At 41.6% G+C, this 18256-nt stretch overlaps 2 protein-coding genes across 2 annotated transcripts; both read right to left on the bottom strand.

Moving 5' to 3' along the window:
* Positions 1–10616: 10616 nt before the first annotated feature.
* Positions 10617–11327, bottom strand: LOC115980148. Its single transcript, XM_031102427.1, has one exon. The coding sequence runs from the start codon at positions 11325–11327 to the stop codon at positions 10617–10619; it is 711 nt and encodes a 236-aa protein (XP_030958287.1).
* Positions 11328–16360: 5033 nt separating this feature from the next.
* LOC115980146 (gamma conglutin 1-like) lies at positions 16361–17639 on the bottom strand. The gene is given in 2 exon segments (XM_031102426.1): positions 16361–17125; positions 17127–17639. Coding segments are annotated over 2 exon segments (1278 nt in total).
* Between the last annotated feature and the right edge of the window lie 617 nt (positions 17640–18256).

Genomic DNA, 18256 nt, shown 5'->3' with positions numbered 1-18256 from the left:
GAAGTTGGTTTGAAAAAAAAATAATACACATCAACATGTCAGCATGCCACTTAGTGCCAAATCTAATGAAAGGTGGAGTTCTGCTAACAAAATCAAATTTCAATGTGTAAAATCCAATTTCTCAAATTTCAAGGTGTAAAATTTAAACAACTCCAAACTTTAGCGTTGTACTTAGCAGTTTAGCCTACAATATAATTCCCTAAGGTCAGACTCAAGGTGCGTGAGCAGAAGGGCCAAAGGTCTACAGACGCTACTCTCTCTTAACAAATTAGGGTGAGTTGTTTAAGTTATGATCTAATATTGCTTCTTTTCTCTTTCAACCTTACTGTTATTCAACTTGAGGGATTACAATTTAGTAATTTACAAGAGATTGTTTTCACCAATATGGCAACATGTATGGGAAGGCCTCATATTGGACCTCATAGACGATGTTTGTACCCCAAACTAGGTCCATATCTTCCTAGCAAGCAAAAGAACATGGTCCATGTTTGACTTCCTTATCTGTGATCATTCTAAAACTTCGAAGAGACAGATGTAGTCATCTAAATGCAACAATATGTTTTGAAGAGGCAAATTTAGTACACAACAAAACTAAAATGTATTCAACCAATAATGGATTTTTCTTTAATTAACCAGTTGAAAATTTTGAACCTTTGGTGTTTTCCTCACGAACTCATGAGTCTTTAATTTTCTTAATATATCTAGCAGACTAGCACATATAGTTGCAAAGGGGTTTATATATAGTTTGGTTATCACTAAATTTAGATTATGATAATTGATGTTAGGGTTCTAGACATGTTAGCAAATCTTAATGTCTTTATCCAAAAAAAAAAAAAAAAAAATCTTAATGTCAAAACATATCAAATTTGGGTTAAATGAATATAATTGTGTTAGGGTTGAGTTTGATTTTATGAGATAATTATTTTTTTTGTATGTTTTGCATCATTATAAATTTCTATATTTGGAACCTGCTTTTTTGTGGGTTTTTTTTTTTTTTTTTTTTTTTAGAGTTTTCCCTTGAGCACAAATCAGTCTTCTTGAAAATACATTTTTTTTTGAGAGGTTAGCCCACAAAAGAGGGCAGAGGCTATTCATTAATAAAGCCAAGATCTTGGTTGTAAACATCAACAGAGTCTGGGGGTAGTTCCTCCATCCAAACTATCAAAGGATTACAAAAAGATCTACGGGCTAAAGAGTGAGCAACCCGATTACCCAAACACTTAACATGAAGGAAAGAAATACAACTAAAAGAAAGAGAAAGAGCATGGATATCTTTAAGGAGGTGACCCCAGCCAGAAGAGAGGAGAAATTTTTCCTTGATAGCTTTAATGACCCCTTCCGAGTCTCCTTCAACCACAACTCTCTCAAAACCAAGCTCTTTGGCAAACAAGAGAGCTCTTCTCATTGCCATCACTTCCACTGTCTCCACCGAAGTAGGCAGGGGAATACTTTGTGACAGGGCAGCCAAAACCAGTCCAGCATGGTCACGGATTATCACGCCAAGACCAGTTGAGGAATGGGTTGAGAAAATAGCACCATCGAAATTAATTTTCACCAAACTAGGGGGTGGCGGTTTCCAGCGGACCGCACGGGCAGTTCTTGGGATTTTTGCATGAGTTGGCCGAATATGGTGGAATTCTTGCACCAAGGCATGGGCCTGCTCTGGGATTTTTACAAGGGGCAAGCAGACACTATTGAAGAATGCTCTGTTTCTAGTCATCCAAAGCAGGGATATAGTGTTTGCGAACTCTTCCACACACATAGGATCCTGAAGTGCTAAGGACATAAGGTCTGCGAAGCTGGAGAGAGAAGCAGAAAGCTCTTTAAGCTTTGCAAACTTTGGAAGCCACACGATGTCAAGTTTCTTACAGGAAAACAGGGCATGAACTACTGTCTCAGGTTCCAGGTTGCAGTTGGGGCAGGTGTCGACTTGCAGCAGCTTTCTACGGGTCAAATACACCTTAGTGGGGAGCGAGTCAATGGAGGCACGCCAGAGGAGGGAGCGGATTCTGTTTGGAACGTGGAGGTTCCAAATTTTTTTCCAAGTGCTATTGCAAACAGCTTGGGCAGGGGCACCTGGAGCATTTAGAGACTCCTAGTCACGAGCAAGCTTGTACCCCAATTTAACCAAGTAGACTCCGCTACGAGACCAAGGCCAGAACAACCAGTCCGGGGAGTCCATAAAACTCAACGGGATAGCTTTGATAACTCTGGCCTCGGCTGGGGAGAAAATAGCATCAACCAAATCAATTTTCCAGCAGTGCAAGCCGTGGTCAATTATAGAAGCCACACGTAATTCAGGGTCATGGGTTCCAGGAGGGGAGGATACTCTACCCAAGCCTTCATTAGGCAGCCATTGGTCCGCGAAAACCATAATATTCCGACCATTACCAACCCTCCATTTAGCACCCCTACTGATGATGTCCCGACCCCTAAGAATGCTTTTCCAAGCAAAAGAGCCCAAGTTATTTTTTGCCTCAAAAATAGTACCATGGGGGAAGTATTTTGACTTGAAAAATCTGTAGAACAAAGTGTCATGGTTAGTGAGTAGCCTCCACACTTGCTTGGCCAGAAGAGCATCATTGAACTGCTGAAACTCCCTAAAACCTATACCCCCATTCTGTTTAGGGAGACACAAAGTATGCCACTTCACCCAATGCACTTTTCTTCGGCTACCACGTTGCCCCCACCAGAATTTACGAACCATGACCTCAATTTCGTGGCAAAGTGTCGAAGGTAATTTGAAACAGCTCATGGCAAAGGATGGGAGCGCTTGGATTACAGATTTTATGAGAACCTCTCTCCCGGCCTAAGAGAGGAGTTTTTCCTTCCAACCCATCAACTTCGACCATACTCTTTCCTTGATGAAGGCAAAACTAGCCCTCTTGCCGAGGGAGGCCAAGATATTTCTCGTATTGCTTTACCTCCAAGACCCCTAGTAAGTTGATAATGTCTTCCTGAGTACTCGCTGAGGTTGCTTTGCTAAAAAAGAGGGTCGTTTTCTCTCGATTTAGCTTTTGCCCCGAGGCAGCCTCGTACTCTGAGAGGATGGACTGGATGTGGATGCATTCCTGAATTGAAGCCCTGCAGAATATGAGGCTATCGTCTGCAAAAAACAGATGTGTTAATCGCAGACCATTTCTGCATATAGAAATGCCACGTATAAGACCAGCCTGGGCTGCATTCTCAATCAAGGCGTGAAGGCCCTCAGAGCAAAGAAGGAACAAATATGGGGAAATTGGGTCGCCCTGTCTGATACCCCTGGACGGAGTGATTTTTCCAGAAGGTTCCCCATTGATCAAGAGAGAGTAGGAGACTGTTGTGATGCACATCATCATCAAGTTAACCCAATTCACATGAAAGCCCATTTTTAACATTAATGTTTTCAGAAAAGACCATTCGACCCTGTCATATGCTTTGCTTATATCCAATTTAAGAGCCAAAAAACCAGATTTTCCAGATTGATGCTTCATATAATGGAGAGTTTCATATGCCATCAAAATATTATCAAAAATGAGTTTTCCTGCTTGGAACACACTTTGATTTTTAGAGATTATATCAGGAAGTAACCCCTGGAGCCTATTAGCTAACACCTTCGAGACCAATTTATAAATCACATTACATAAGCTAATAGGCCTAAATTCAGAGATACGTTCAGGGCTCTCAACTTTAGGGATGAGGGTTATAAATGTGTGATTGATTTCAGCAGGCATAGAGCAATTATTAAGACAGTTTAAAACAGCAGAGGTAACATCATCACCAACCACAGACCAGTAAGTTTGGAAGAAAATAGGAGGCCTACCATCCGGGCCAGGGGCCGAGAGCGGTTCCATATCTTTTAGAGCTGCTTCCACCTCCTCTCTTATGAAGACCCTAACAAGATCTTTGTTCATGTCCGCCGAGATCACTGGCTGGATGGAATCAAAAATTGGGTGGTTTTCCTCCGGACTGCAAGAGGTGAAGAGGTCCCAATAGAAAGCATTAGCAATCTCTTGGAGTTGATGCTCAGCCGTGCACCAAATATCCTGGTTATTTTTAAGCCCTTGGATGCAGTTTCTCTTGTATCTTTGGGAGGCCTTGCTGTGAAAGAAACGGGTGTTGCTATCCCCTGATTGTAGGTACAAGGAACGAGCTCTCTGAAACCACATCATGCTTTCCTTGTCAAGGAGCTCATTGATAACTGGCTTAATGCTTCGGACCTGGTCATAAGAGCCGCCCCTTGCAGCAGCCTCTTCAGCAAGGACAAGCGATTTTGACGCCTCAGAAAGCTGCCTTTTGATACTCCCAAAGGCAGACCGACTCCAATCAACCAGCTTCACTCCACACAAGTTAATTTTTGAGGCAACAAGGTTCATATCGCTCACAGGGGATGGTAAACCCCAAGCAACATTTATTGTGTTCCTGCACCCATCATCCTTCAGCCACATGCTTTCAAAGCGAAAAGGTTTATTTTTACAATGCACTATCCCTTCAGGCTTGATGACAATAGGGTTATGGTCAGAGGCATTGGAGTGTAAGTGTTGAACCCGAGTGGCTGGGAAAAGTTCCAACCATGCAAGGGTGGCGAAGGCCCGGTCTAGTCTTTCCAAGATCATTGCCTCACCCCTTTTTCCCCTCCAAGTAAATTTCTTTCCCGTGAAACCAAGGTCAATGAAACCAAGCTCATCAACCACATCTCGGAACGCTTCCATCTCCACTTCCCTTCACTGAGACCCGCCGAGTTTCTCATGAGCTCTAAGGATCTCATTGAAGTCCCCTGCACAAACCCAGGGAAGGTGGAACTTATTATTTAGATCACGTAAGAGATGCCATGTTTCCACCTTTCTTCTTGAATCCGGAAAACCATAGATGCCAGAAAACCTCCAAGCATCCACCTGACCATCATTGACTATTGCATCAATAAAATTAAGGGAAGAACCAACTACTTTAATACTTACAGAATTTTTCCAAAAAAGAGCCAAACCTCCAGCTCTAGAAATTCTGTCCACTATCCATTTCTCATCAAAGTTAAGATCATCACACACTTTTTCTAGCCTTTCTTTATCTGCCCAAGTTTCGGCTAGGAACAGGACAGAGGGGTCTTATACTCGCACTAGGTTAGCAAGCTCATGAATCGTACGGTGGTTCCCAAGCCCCCGCACATTCCAACATAGGCAACTCATTGATCTCGGCGGGGCTGGGAACCAGCCTCCACCGATGGGCAAATGTTTTCTTTCTGGTCTAACGTAACCATGGCTCTACGTTTAGAAGGTTTTGAGTCACAGTGAGGGAGGTGAGCAACTCTTTTTCCTAGTGCAACGTTGAGGTCCTCAGACTCCTCAATAGAGCCCACTTGTCTCATGATCCTAGTCCATTTAGGAGAAGAAGTGGGCGTTGGGATAGGCAAGGTTGGGCTTAAGTTTGTAATGTTGGCTAATGGGCTAGTAATAAAAGGGGAAGGGGTAGCACTTGTTGGGCTGGACTTGGTTGGGCCCAAGGGGGTAAGAATTTCAGAATTAATATTGGGAGAGTGCTCGTACCTTTCAATTTCCTTGTCCAAAGCTTCCAACATCTCCTCAAAAGTTTTCCCCGCTTCCGTTACATCATCCAGCTCTATCGCACTAGCTTGCATGTGACCTGCCTCAGTCATGTCACTCTGCACCACTTCTGGGGGCGTCGGAACTTTCAGCTAAAAAACCGGATCCATCATGACATTTGGATTTGAAAAACTTCCTTGGTTTTCGGGACGGATTACCTCCGATGAGGGGCTGTCAGTCCAGAGCACCATTACTGGAACTTTGTTGCTCTGCACCGGATTTGGGAGCTGATTGTCTTTCTTACTTTCCTCTTTCAAACTCAGAACTGTAACCAGCTTACTCTTAGATGGCAAAAAAGGAGATGCTCTAAGCCAGGGTCCAAACTGAGGGCTTTCCTCTCCCTAGTTTCCTTCACTAGCAGACCTTAACTCACAGCTACGTTCATCATGCGACAGACACCCACATCTATAGCAGAGGTTAGGGAGTCGTTCGTACTTGAAAGGAATCCATAAATCCTTTCCATCCTCTAGGGTAATCACTCTACCCCTACAAAGAGGTTTGGAAATGTTTAGAGTAACCCTTACCCTCACAAATCTTTCCCCTGCTATGTCCATTTCCTCTTCTTCGTGATTTATTGTGCCCAAGGCTTCGCATAATTTTTCAGCCACCCTCCTATTTCTAAACCTGAGCGGGAGATCATGGACTTGGATCCAGAAGGTGGCAAGTTCAAACCCCATATGTCTCACGTCCTTTGAGCCATCAAACTTTTGCATAACCACCAAATATTTATCAAAGCTCCAAGGTTCCCCAGCTAGGACTCTCATCATGTTAGGCTGATCCTTGAATGTAAAGAGGACAATGTGGTCCTCCTCCCTTCTAACTTGGAAGCCTTTTGAAGCTCTCCACAGGGGGGAGAAGGTTTTTGCAATAGCCTTAAGGTTGAGTACTCGCCTGGTTAGAAACTTGGCTGCCAGTACCCACTCTGTTACAGCATGCTTTTCTAATAGTCTAACACTGGAACCCTCACAATCTGAAAGTTTAAGCTTGCTCCACGTTTTTGTAAGGTCTTCCATAACGTGATTTTATTGGAAAGGAACCAAAAAAGAAAAAGGAGGTTTAGAAGTCAATAAGGAAAGAAAAGAAAAGTCAGAAAGGGATGGAGAAAAGGAGAAAAGAAGGAATTGTTTCCCAGTGACCCACGAAAAATACCCACAAGCCTCTCAGTGCACTTGTCACTGAGAGGAACAGAAACCCACCTTTGAAAGGAGGGACAAAAGTTCTACAGTCATTGGGAAAGATGAAAATCACCTGTCCCAAGCGAGAGAGAAACTTTCCTGATAACCTACAACAGAAGAATCTCTTGAAAATACATTAAATTGTTATAATAGAGATTTTGGGGAAATGTGATGGAAAGGCAAGCAAGATGTTTTCTAAAATTATAATAGAGTGTCTAGTTGTGCAAAGGTTTTGTAAGTACCTTGTTATAACTATTTCTTCTAGTGAGTTTTCTATGGGATTGGATCATCGAAGTGGTTTTTCCATTATAGAGGTTCTTCATTAGTATTCTACTTTGATACCATATCTTTGCGTTGCATGTTAATTGCTTTATTATCACTACTTTTCTGATTTATTATCATAACTGTGGTTGATATAAATCGCCAATGATATTTGTGTGAGGAATAAATATTAAACTTGTGCAATAAATTCATTAATCCACTGCATAAATTGCTTAGGATAAAAGTAAGATTTTCATGGTTGATTGTGTTAATATTATTTTCATGAGATGCTTAATATACAAGTTGAAAATCAAATCACTAATTTACATTATATATGCGTACAAATTGAACTGATATAATAATGAAGCTGGATTTGACTTAAACCAAAGGAATAGTCTGGTCGAAAACTATGTTAGGTAGTGCTATTTTTTTTTTCCCTGTTCTTTTTCTTTTGGGAGTTTCAACAGGTATTTAAAAAAAAAAAAAAATGTTAACTAGATACATCTAAGAGGAGTTGCGAAAGCACAAAGGAGCTTCTTCTATCCAAGTCTGAAACTTCATAACGTGCCCTAGGCATGTCTTGCCAGCATGGTGACATTGGTGAGCAACTTTGTTTGCTTCTAAGCACTAGCATTTGGGGTTGTATAAAAGTTGCTATTTTACAATTTAAAAAATTACTTTATTTTTTTTTTTGGTAAATTGGATATTGCATTAAACTTAAGTGGCTAGGACCACTTCATTACAAATACGATCCTGGGTCGTGCCCAGTTTGTCCAAAAATAAAAGGGGGGTAATAACAGAGGGAGGGGCTTCAAAAACAACAAAATTTTTCTCCATTTCAGTACCAAGTCTTGTCTGTCTGCACACTTGTTACCTTCCCTGTAACAATGGTTGATCCGAGCTTGAGGAAATCTCTTTAGCATGTCCCTGCAGCCATCAACAAGAGAAGCAATCTCACTATTAGTTTCTGCTGCATTAGCAAGTAAAGAGACAACGGATGAGGCATCCACTTCTACTTCTACTGCATTTATCCCAAGACTCAAGCAAAGCTTTAGTCCATCCCTTAATGCCCAAAACTTTGCAGCAAAACTAGTGGTAAAACCGATAGATCTAGCGAATCCACTGATCCATTCTCCATGGCAATCTCTGATAATTCCTCCTCCACCTGCAAGACCCGAGTTGCCAAGCGCTGACCCATCAGTGTTCAGTTTTGTCCACAAAGGCTGCAGTTTGGTCCATCCCACTGCCATCCGCTTTACTCTTGTGCCATTTACATGATCCAACACACAGTAAAAATACTCCGCTACCTGATTCTCCATTGCCTTATGAAGATTACAGGGGGATGGCCTAGCAAACAATCTTTTATTTCTAAATAACCAAAGATTCCATATTCCAAATAGAAAAAAGGTGGCCCATTGTTGTTCCTTACCCGGCACTTGGGAGGAGAAGCATGCATTCAACTTTAACCACTCTGTAATATCAAGATCAAAAGAATACCGGAGATGAGAAGGGCAGTCAGCCTTTGCCCAGAATCTAGATGCAACTGAGCAGTCTCTGATAATGTGGATAATGGTTTCTTGATCCTCATGACACTAGTCACAGGATGTGTCTCCAATAAAACCTCTCAAAGATAATATTGTCTTCGTGGGAATGCTTTTTAAAAGACATTTCCAAACAAACAGTTGTATTTTGGGTAGAATTTTAAGCTTCCAAATCCAGTTACCTATAAATTTGGGATCATTTGGGTTTAATCCTGTAGCTAGCATATACGCATTCTTAGAATCAAACTCACCTTTCGAACTAGATATCCAGCAAATATGATCTTCCCTTCTCGAAGCAGCTCGGATGGGGATGGCTCGGATAGAGTGAACCAAAAGGGGGGGCAGCTCAAAAGACACACTATGCAGATCCCAAATTCCATCCTTATGTACATCATAGACTCGAAGTTCCTCCTCACCCTTGTTCAGGGGTCCTTCCACACAACTCCTTAGTGACCCAAAATCAAGCCACTTGTCTACCCAGAATGATAGTTGACTATTGTGTCCAATAACCCATTTTATACCTTTCTCACACAAAGTGGCTCCCTTGTTGATTGCTGCCCAGGTTCTCGACTTTGGTGCTTTACTAGTAACCATTCTCCTATAGTATTTATGCCTTAGAACTTTAGCCCAAGGTTTCTCCCCCTCATTCTTCATTCTCCAACATAACTTCGCAGCTAAGGTGAGATTCCTTTCCTTTGCTGCATGTAGGCCGAGACCCCCTCTGTCTTTTGGTTTTGTTACTTTTTTCCACCCCATCATATGAATCTTCCTTTTCTCTTCTGTGGATCCCCATAAGAAGTTCCTACTAATCCTATCAAGGTTGGTGTGAATCCTCTCAGGCAAATAGCACCCCTGCATAACATCTGAGGGAATGGCTGATAGGACTGCTTTGGTGAGAGTTAACCTCCCTGCCATGGAGAGCAGACTGGCTTTCCATCCTTGAAGCTTTGCCTGAACTTTGTCAAGAATGAAATCGAAATCACGTGTGGAGGAGTTTCCATACTTAATGGGGAATCTCAAGTACTTCCCAAAGTTGTGTGTAGATGAGATTCCCAAAAGATTGTTGAAAGTTGCACAAGAATCCGGATCAACATTAGCTGAAAAAAGAACTTTAGATTTGCTCAAATTCACTTTTTGCCCTGAAAGTTCACAGAAAGTATCCAAAACATCCCTCACACTTTGGCAATTCTTTCTATCCGCCTTCGCAAATAGGACAAGATCGTCTGCGAAGAAGAGGTGAGAGAAGGCAGGGCCAGATTGGGATGCCTTAAGGGGGTTCCAGAGATTATTTACGCACATATCATCAATCAAGAAACCCAACAACTCCATACAAAGGATGAACAAATATAGGGAGAGTGGATCCCCCTGTCTTATGCCTCGAGAAGGAAGGAAGGGCTCAAGGCATCCTCCATTGAAGAGCACTAAAATGGAGGAGCCAGAGATGCAGCTCATGATGAGGCTAATTAATTTTGGAGGAAACTTATACATGATTAACATATCGCAGATGAAGTGCCATTCCATTCTATCATAGGCCTTTTCGAGATCCACCTTGATTGCCATGTAACCTTGTTTTCCTTTCTTCTGTTTCATGGAGTGGATGAGCTCTTGGACGATGATCATATTATCCATACCTTTCCTACCCGGGATAAAGGCAGTCTGGAAAGGGGAGACTAGTTTGTTTAACATAGGTCGTATTCTGTTAACTAGTACTTTAGTGACAAGTTTGTAGATTGTATTACATAGGCTGATAGGCCTAAATAAGCCCAAGCAATCAGCCCCCGGGTATTTCGGGATAAGAGTAATTAGGGTCTTATTTAAGTGGTTTGGCATTGACCCACTTTCAAAAATTTCAGCAACAAGCTTAACAACCGAGTCTTTAACAATATGCCAATTTCTCTGATAAAACCCAGCATGATACCCATCCGGACCTGGAGCTTTGAATGGCTTCATACTCCACAGACTGATCTTGACCTCCTTACTAGTCACATCTTCCTCAAGCACTTCTCTTTCCTCCTCCATTAAGCGGCTGGGCCAACTTGGAATGTCCCATGGAACCCTCTGAGCTATACACTGACTAGTTTCAAAAAGAGCATAAAACCTTCCCTCAATAGGCCAACAATCTCCTCCTTCCTGTGAACAAGATTCCCCATCCTATCTTTAAGACAGGAAATTTTATTCCTTTTCCTTCTAATCAGAGTGGACGTGTGGAAGAAAGCTGTGTTCTTGTCACCTTGGATTAGCCAGTTATACCAAGATTTAACAGACCAAAACTCCTCTTCCTGCTGACTGACTTCCCAATACTCCTCACTTAGCTGCTTTTCTAACCTAATGAGGAACCTACTGGGACCATAAGCTAAAGCTTTTTGGATACCCTTTAGTCTTGCTTCAATTCTTGCCTTTCTCTGAAAAATATTCCCAAAAATCTCCTTATTCCATCTCTTCACTACCTCAGTGAACTTCTGCAGGTTGCCTTCCAACTCCTGTTGATCCGTCCAATTACCCGATAATAATTTTCCAAAAAAAGGATGAGACATCCACATCGGTTGAAACCTGAAAGGTCTGGGGAGTTGTAACTCTGGGGTCTTCTCTAAGGACAAAAGGATTGGACAGTGATCTGAGTGAATCCTAGTTAAATGTCTCACAGTGGCTTCTGGATACAGATTAGACCAAGCACAATTAGCAAAAGCTCTATCCAACCATTCCTGAATAAAAAACCCCTCATCCTGCTTATTAACCCAAGTGTATCTGGCTCCATGAAACCCCAAATCAATCATACCACAAGAGTGCAATCAGTCTTTGAACAGGAGGGCTCTACTCATATTGACCGGGTTACCACCACTCTTATCATCATTTGATAGTAATTCATTAAAGTCCCCCAACATCACCCAAGGCATATTATAAAGTAAAGCAACATTAGAAAGATTGCCCCATAACAATTTACGCTCAACAAATCTAGGACTAGCATAAATGCAAGTTAAAAGCCAAGAAAGATTAGAAGAAATTACCTTGATAACAACATGGATTTCCTGCTCAGTTTTTGCCAATTGAGTGACTTCCACCTCATCAGATTTCCACAGAAGCCACAGCCCTCCAGCGTAACCAATGGTGTCTGTAATAATTGCTCCATCAAAAGGCAGAATGTCAGTGATATACTTAGCTCGGCTCCCTCCAATTCGAGTTTCAGTTATGATTACCATGGGTGGATTATGCTTCCTAATAAGGTTATTCAGAGTAGGTTTGAAACGGGGGTTCAACGCCCCTCTACAATTCCAGCATATGATATTCATTGATACTGGAGGTAAAGTAGCAGGCTCCTTAGTAACTTGGAGTTGGTTCTTTGCTTGATTCAGCAACTTCCAGCTCAAATTCCTCAAGCTGGTCTTGGCCATTCCCTTGGTCTTCGACAAGCATATCGCATGCTCCAATATCCCCATCGGTACTTCCCTGGACATAATTAGGAGATTTGTTTGGATGCTTTCCCCACACATTTGGACTTGAGTGATGGCTTCCAAACACCCCATCAAACTTGTAGCTGAGACCGGTATTCCTAACATTTTCTTTATTTGTATTCCCTCCAGAAGATTTGATTTTGGCAAGATTCGCTCCAGCGAATTTAGTGACAGTGCTCTCCACCCCAGTATTTTTCCTTCCTCCCTTGATGGAATGTCCATTGGAAATCTCCACCATGGTTTTTCCCACTCCAGCCAAGCCGGATCCGTCAAAAGTAAGAACCCCTTTTTCTTGCTCTTGGGAGTAAGAGGGAAAATGTGACTCCATGCCTCCATGAGACTCGGTTCGGACCAACCCCAGATCATGGTGGGGCTTGATCAGATTTGCTCCAGCATTGATGGGGCTAAGCTCATGATTTTCCCGTTGATTTTTATTGCCCATTCCTGCCAATTTTTGCTCTCCCTGGAACTGTTGCTGCAACTTCCCTTTCCCTTTCCCTTTTGACCCATTTTTTGCTTTGTAGTTGGAGTAGCTGTGTTTGGTTTTGGACTGAGACAAGACCGCACCACTTGAGGGAGAAGTGTGGTTAACGTTAAGCTCCTTCTTTTACGGTGTGGACAGACTCTCAGTATTCGAAGTGTCCAATCCCACTGACTTGCGCTTACCCTCAGGAAAGTAGCTAGGGGGGCTAGTAGGTGGAACAATAGCTGGACGGGACCGAAGCTGATGGCCTAAATCTTTTGCATTAAAAACTCCAGCTTGGACTGTACAAGGCTTAAAGTGGATTGGACGGTTAAAACCTTGCCTCGGGCCTTGTTTCCTCCTTTCCACTAGCATCCAAGGCCCATATTCGTCCTTAACGTTACCTACTGTCTCTGACGATGAATCTTGGGGATTTTCCACGTCATCCAGATTTTTTCCGGGCTCCCTGAGCACTGTCTGTGTCTCCGTTACCTCCTTAACAAGGTACGAACATGCTTCTTTTCTATGTCCCAACCTGCCGCAGGTAAAGCAGAGGGAGCTAATACCCTCATACAATACCTCCTGCCCAAAACATCCGATGAATACCTTCCTCACCAATGGTTTTGCGAGATCCACTTGCACACAAATTCTCGCATATCTCCCACGGGTACCGAAAGCTGTGATAGCATCAATTCGTAACACTGGGCCTATAGCATTCCCTATATCTTTCAAGACACCCATGTCATAAAACTCAATGGGTAGTCGTGGAAGACGAGCCCATACAGCCACTTTGGAGCAAGCAGTGGCGTTGGGTTTGAAATACAGTTCCCATGCACGTATGGTCAAGTAATGCTCGCCTATGAACCATGGCCCCCCTTTCAATACCTTATCATAATCTTCAACTAAGCCAAACTTTATCAAGAAAAAATCATCCCCCAAGTCAATACAATCAAGTCTTCCCACGGGTTTCCATAACTGCATAATTCTGGAGTGTAAGAAGTGAAAGCCCACAGTTCTTCCATGAACTTTAACAATGAGTGAGTGAGCCCATCTTCCCCTGATGTGCAGCTTTGTCTCTCTAGATAGCTTGATAGCAACCTCCCCTTTCGACAGATCCTCTTTTTCATCATCAGAGTAAGCTTCTATCTCAGGATCAGAGTGTACCTCAAAGGCTTGGGCATACGCCCCAGGGAGCTCTCCCGTGAGCTTTGCCTTATAGGACAGAGTTTCCCTCACTTGGCCACCATCTATGTTCGTTGTGGAGCCAGGGGAGAGGTCCTCTTTGACTTTCTTGGTGCTTCTTTGTAATTCTGCTGCTTCTTCCCTTGTCTTCTCTGTCGCCGAAAAATCACACTCCATTCTTTTTTATTACTTTATCTATTATACCATTCCACTTTAGAGCATTCCCATCAAAAGTTCTAAAAAATTTAGCATTTAGCATCTCAAAAACCTACTTTATTGATTTTAACACTTCATTTTACAATACACTATATATAAAGTTCTATTTTTTTCCCACTTCATTTAAAATAATATATACAATACTTTAAAATAATATAAAAACAACCTCCACAAAATCCAATAGCAACAGTCACAGCCACCTCCGCCACAGCACTACCAACATCAACCTCCACTGTGGCAACCAAAATCCACCACACGAAAAAAAAAAAAAAAAAAAAAAAAAAAAAAAAAAAAAAAAAAAAAAAAAAAAAAAACCGCCCAGCCGCTACCTTCCTCTTCCAAATCACAAATCAACCACCATCACAATCACAAAACCCAGATCGGCGAGAAGAAAGAAGAAAGACAAAGAGGCAAACCCATCACACCGGTGAGCAAAACACACACACACACACAAACCCACCACGGCAAACCTCCACAAAAGCAAACCCATCATGCCAATCTACTGCACCATGACCCACTACGACACAAACCCACAACCAGACCCACACCGATCACAATTTGAAATCACAAATTTACAACCCACAAAATCAAATTACCCCGTCGTCAAGCTCTACCTGCATATTGACGGCAACACTTTGAAGGCGTTTAGGCTTTGAAGTTCCCAACTGACGAATCTTGGAGGGGAGGAGCTCAAATCATGAACCCGAGAGAAACAAAGAAGCTACGGGAAAGAGAGAAGAGGAAAGTGAGAGAGGAGAGAGAAGAAAGAAGGGAAAAATAAAAAAACAAATACACGCATAGTTACCGTTGGAATAAAAAAATAATTTTTGGTTTAGGATTTGTGCTACAGTGAGGTTGTAATAATACAATTTTAGAGCATTCTCATCAGCTCTCTAAAAAAAAATGCCATTTTAACACATCAAAAACCCACTTTATCATTTTAGAACATCATTTTACAACATATCATTTATCAGATGTTCTATACTTCAATTCTATACATTAAAATAATATTTCCTACACATTAAAATAATATATTTATCCAAAACATAGCAAATACAAATGCACAGCCCAGTCACCACCGGATCCAACAGCCACCGCTACAACCACCGCCACAACAACAACCACCGCCACAACCACCGCCACAACAACCACAATCATCGGATCTCCAACAAATTTCAACTCCAAAAACCTCAACCAAAAAAAAAAAAAAAAAAAAAAAAAAAACTCAAAATCTTCAACAAAACCCAAACCCAACAGATCAATCAATGACCAAATTCAACCAACCATCGGCAACGAGATCGGCGGCAAGAGCTGTGGAGGATGAAGAGCAAAGAACGGCGACTATGGAGGACGACGAGCAAAGATCGGCGACTACCCCTGGGCGAGCAGAGCTTCAGATCAGCGAGCTTCAATCGGTGAGCAAAGGTTCAGATCGGAATTGCCTTCTCAGGAAAAAAAAAAAAAAAAGAGAGAGAAAGAGGCGCCGAGACGGAAAGATAAAGAAAATGAAACTGAGATCGGAATCACCTTCTCAGAAAAAAAAAAAAAAAGCGAGAGAGAAAGAGGCGTAGAGACGGAGAGATGGAGAGGAGAGACGGAGACCAGAGAGCTGAAAAAGAGAAGAACTGAGTTGCGGAGAGAGAGAAGAGAATAAAATATGAAAAAAAAATTATAGCACATGAGTCCGTACCGTCTCATATTTGAGACGGTACTGTAGGGGTGTGCCAAATTTTTTGGCATTTGGCACACCTCATGAGAGCCTATTTTTGTTGTTTGGTGTGCCAAATGCCAAATATTTGGCATTTGGCACACCTGATGATAGTGCTCTTACTGCAGCAGTATCTCAAAATTTTTGAGTTTTGAAATGTTTGATGGAGTTGGATTTTTGGTGCATTGGTGCTAAAATTTAGCATATGACACTTTTAACATCCTTAATGGGAATGCTCTTACAATACACCTAATATCCTAATTTTTATTTTTCTATGCAACACAATAAAATAATATTACATCATAAAATATTATAAAATAATGCCTTCCTAGCAACTAGAAGAGAGATGGTGAATAAAATAACGTCTTTTAAGTTTCCATCCAAGTGAACAATTAAAGTTGTAAATTAAGCAACTTACTGTAGTTGGGTTGTGTATTTTTTTAGATATACAACCCTCGATGTGACATGTATCCCAGTATTCAGACAGTGACAATATAGCCTTAATCTCACAAAAACTAATAACAAATATAAAATACAGAAGAGAGTAATCCAGCTATTAGCTAGTTTATTTAGAGACATGAAACGAACAATAACATCTTCATCAAACTAGGTAATCAGCCAATGATCAATCATATCCGAATGATTGTTATATCTGGATTTGAGACCCAGTTGAGCAAGTTCTGGACTAAACCATACTTCATAGCCATCAAAGTCACTAGGACCTTTTATTTTATTAACATTATTATTACCACATAGGTACAAAAGTACATAATATGATCAGAAAAACTCTCAAGGACTGGAAGTGAAGTTGAAGTTGGCACAATTCGTCCTTCGAGACTTCAGCGAGGAGCTTAATCCCAGCCTTGACTTTGCCAAATCAAACTGAAGCAGATTGTCCTCCAATTGGTATGCCCCTATGACAATTGAAGCCTTTGGATGAGACCCTCCATCAACAAAGCCTAAACATGTCACAGTCACACCCAGATGTGCCTGCACCATTAAGTTTGCACCAAAAATTCTCCATATAACATTTTGTGTGTGCAACACAAGGTCAATGTTGGGAACTCCAGGTCCAAGCCTTGAGCTTGTAATTTTGTTTGATTCATAACATACCCCAAATGGTGCAACAGGTTTTGTCTGGGGTACCCCCGAGAGCTCTTTAGAGAAAAATTGAGTAACTGTTGTGAAAATCGAGTGCTCGAGAATTGTATAAGGAGTTGTGGTACTGATCATTGCTCCACCTAAACCATGTTGTTTGAATGATAGAAGAGATGTGTCTAGTGGAACAAGTTTGTTGTTGACTTTTATTGAACTCTCTTGTATGTAGTACTCTCCTTTTTGGCTCACGGTTAATGGGGTATAGCTTAGTGGATGTGAAATATCAATACCTGGATGCATATAGTATGGTCCATCTCCGAAGAAAATGACTCCGTTACTGCGTGTGGAAGATGTGAGGCACAAGGCGAATTTTGGTTGAAATTCAAAGTGTGAAGCAAGTTGAGTTGGTACAGAAATTGGTGCATGGCCTAGTCCAATAACCCCTCGAACATTTTTTTGGTAACCCGTTTTGTAATAGGAAGGAAGGTGCACAAGTAAAGAGAAATTGAGGCACCCTAGCCATTGGTCCTGGGTTAGACCCTTGAGTTGACTGAATTAAGAGCTCATCTTGTGCAAGTTCACCCATGGCACTTTGATGTGTCACCGGGTTCTCTACCATGAGCCCACATGTGTTGTTATGGCACCCGGGCCTAGCCGTGTAAGGGCAAGTGTGGCAAGTGTGGCTATTGGCTTTAGAGCATTGAGTGGAGTGGCAATAGGGAGCATGATAGGTTGATGTCAAATATTGTTGATCACAATTAACCCACAAGAATTTCCCTTGTAAGTTAACAAGAAATGGAACTTGCAAAAGAGGGGTGTGGACATTAGCCACATGAAGATTTGTGGGACTATCTATGTGCACTTGTAAAACGAGTTTGTTTGCTTTGAAATTGGCTTGGGGTGGTGGGGATGCCAAAACAAGAGAAGAGAAAGAAAGGAGGACTAGAAGATAATGAAGCAAACGAGCCATTGATGGAATTAGGCAAGCTTGCTTGGGAAACTAGATGGTGTGGCATATGAAGGTTTAAGAGCATATTGTCCATTTTATAAAGGCGTGTTTCTAAGCCAGAGTGAAGGAATATGGGCACTAAGTCTTTGGCATTGTTCATAATAGAGTTTGGACCCATTTTGCTTATGATGGGCTTTGTGAGTTGTTTTTCTTATGGGTTCACATGCTAAGTTCAGCAAAGCTATGCAAAAAATGAGCACAATCTATAGTAAGAAAACAAAGAGTTGATGAGTGTGAGAGCCACATGGCATTTTAGGAGGGCTTTACAAGCCATGCAGAGTGTTAGGATGAGTTCACAGTGGGCTTGAATATGGGCTTGGGGTTTTCTACAGGGTGCCACACTGCTACTATTAGCTTTCTAGAATCAAAACATATACCCACACACACAAACAACAACAAAACATGCATTTATTCTTACATGGTTTGGAATTAATCTAATTTAAAGCAATTGTTTAATTCTTTCTTGTAACAGTAAACTTAAATCTGTAACTGCAATATCCTAACTTTTTTTTTATTTTGTTACAAGATAAAAATTCTACTCTAATTTAATTTTAAGTGTATATGTATGTGAAGTTTCC

The sequence above is a fragment of the Quercus lobata genome, chromosome 3 (genome assembly GCF_001633185.2).
Source record: "Quercus lobata isolate SW786 chromosome 3, ValleyOak3.0 Primary Assembly, whole genome shotgun sequence".
NCBI lineage: Eukaryota > Viridiplantae > Streptophyta > Magnoliopsida > Fagales > Fagaceae > Quercus > Quercus lobata.
Note: the sequence above shows the minus strand (reverse complement) of the source record. Positions and strands in the feature narration are given on the sequence as shown.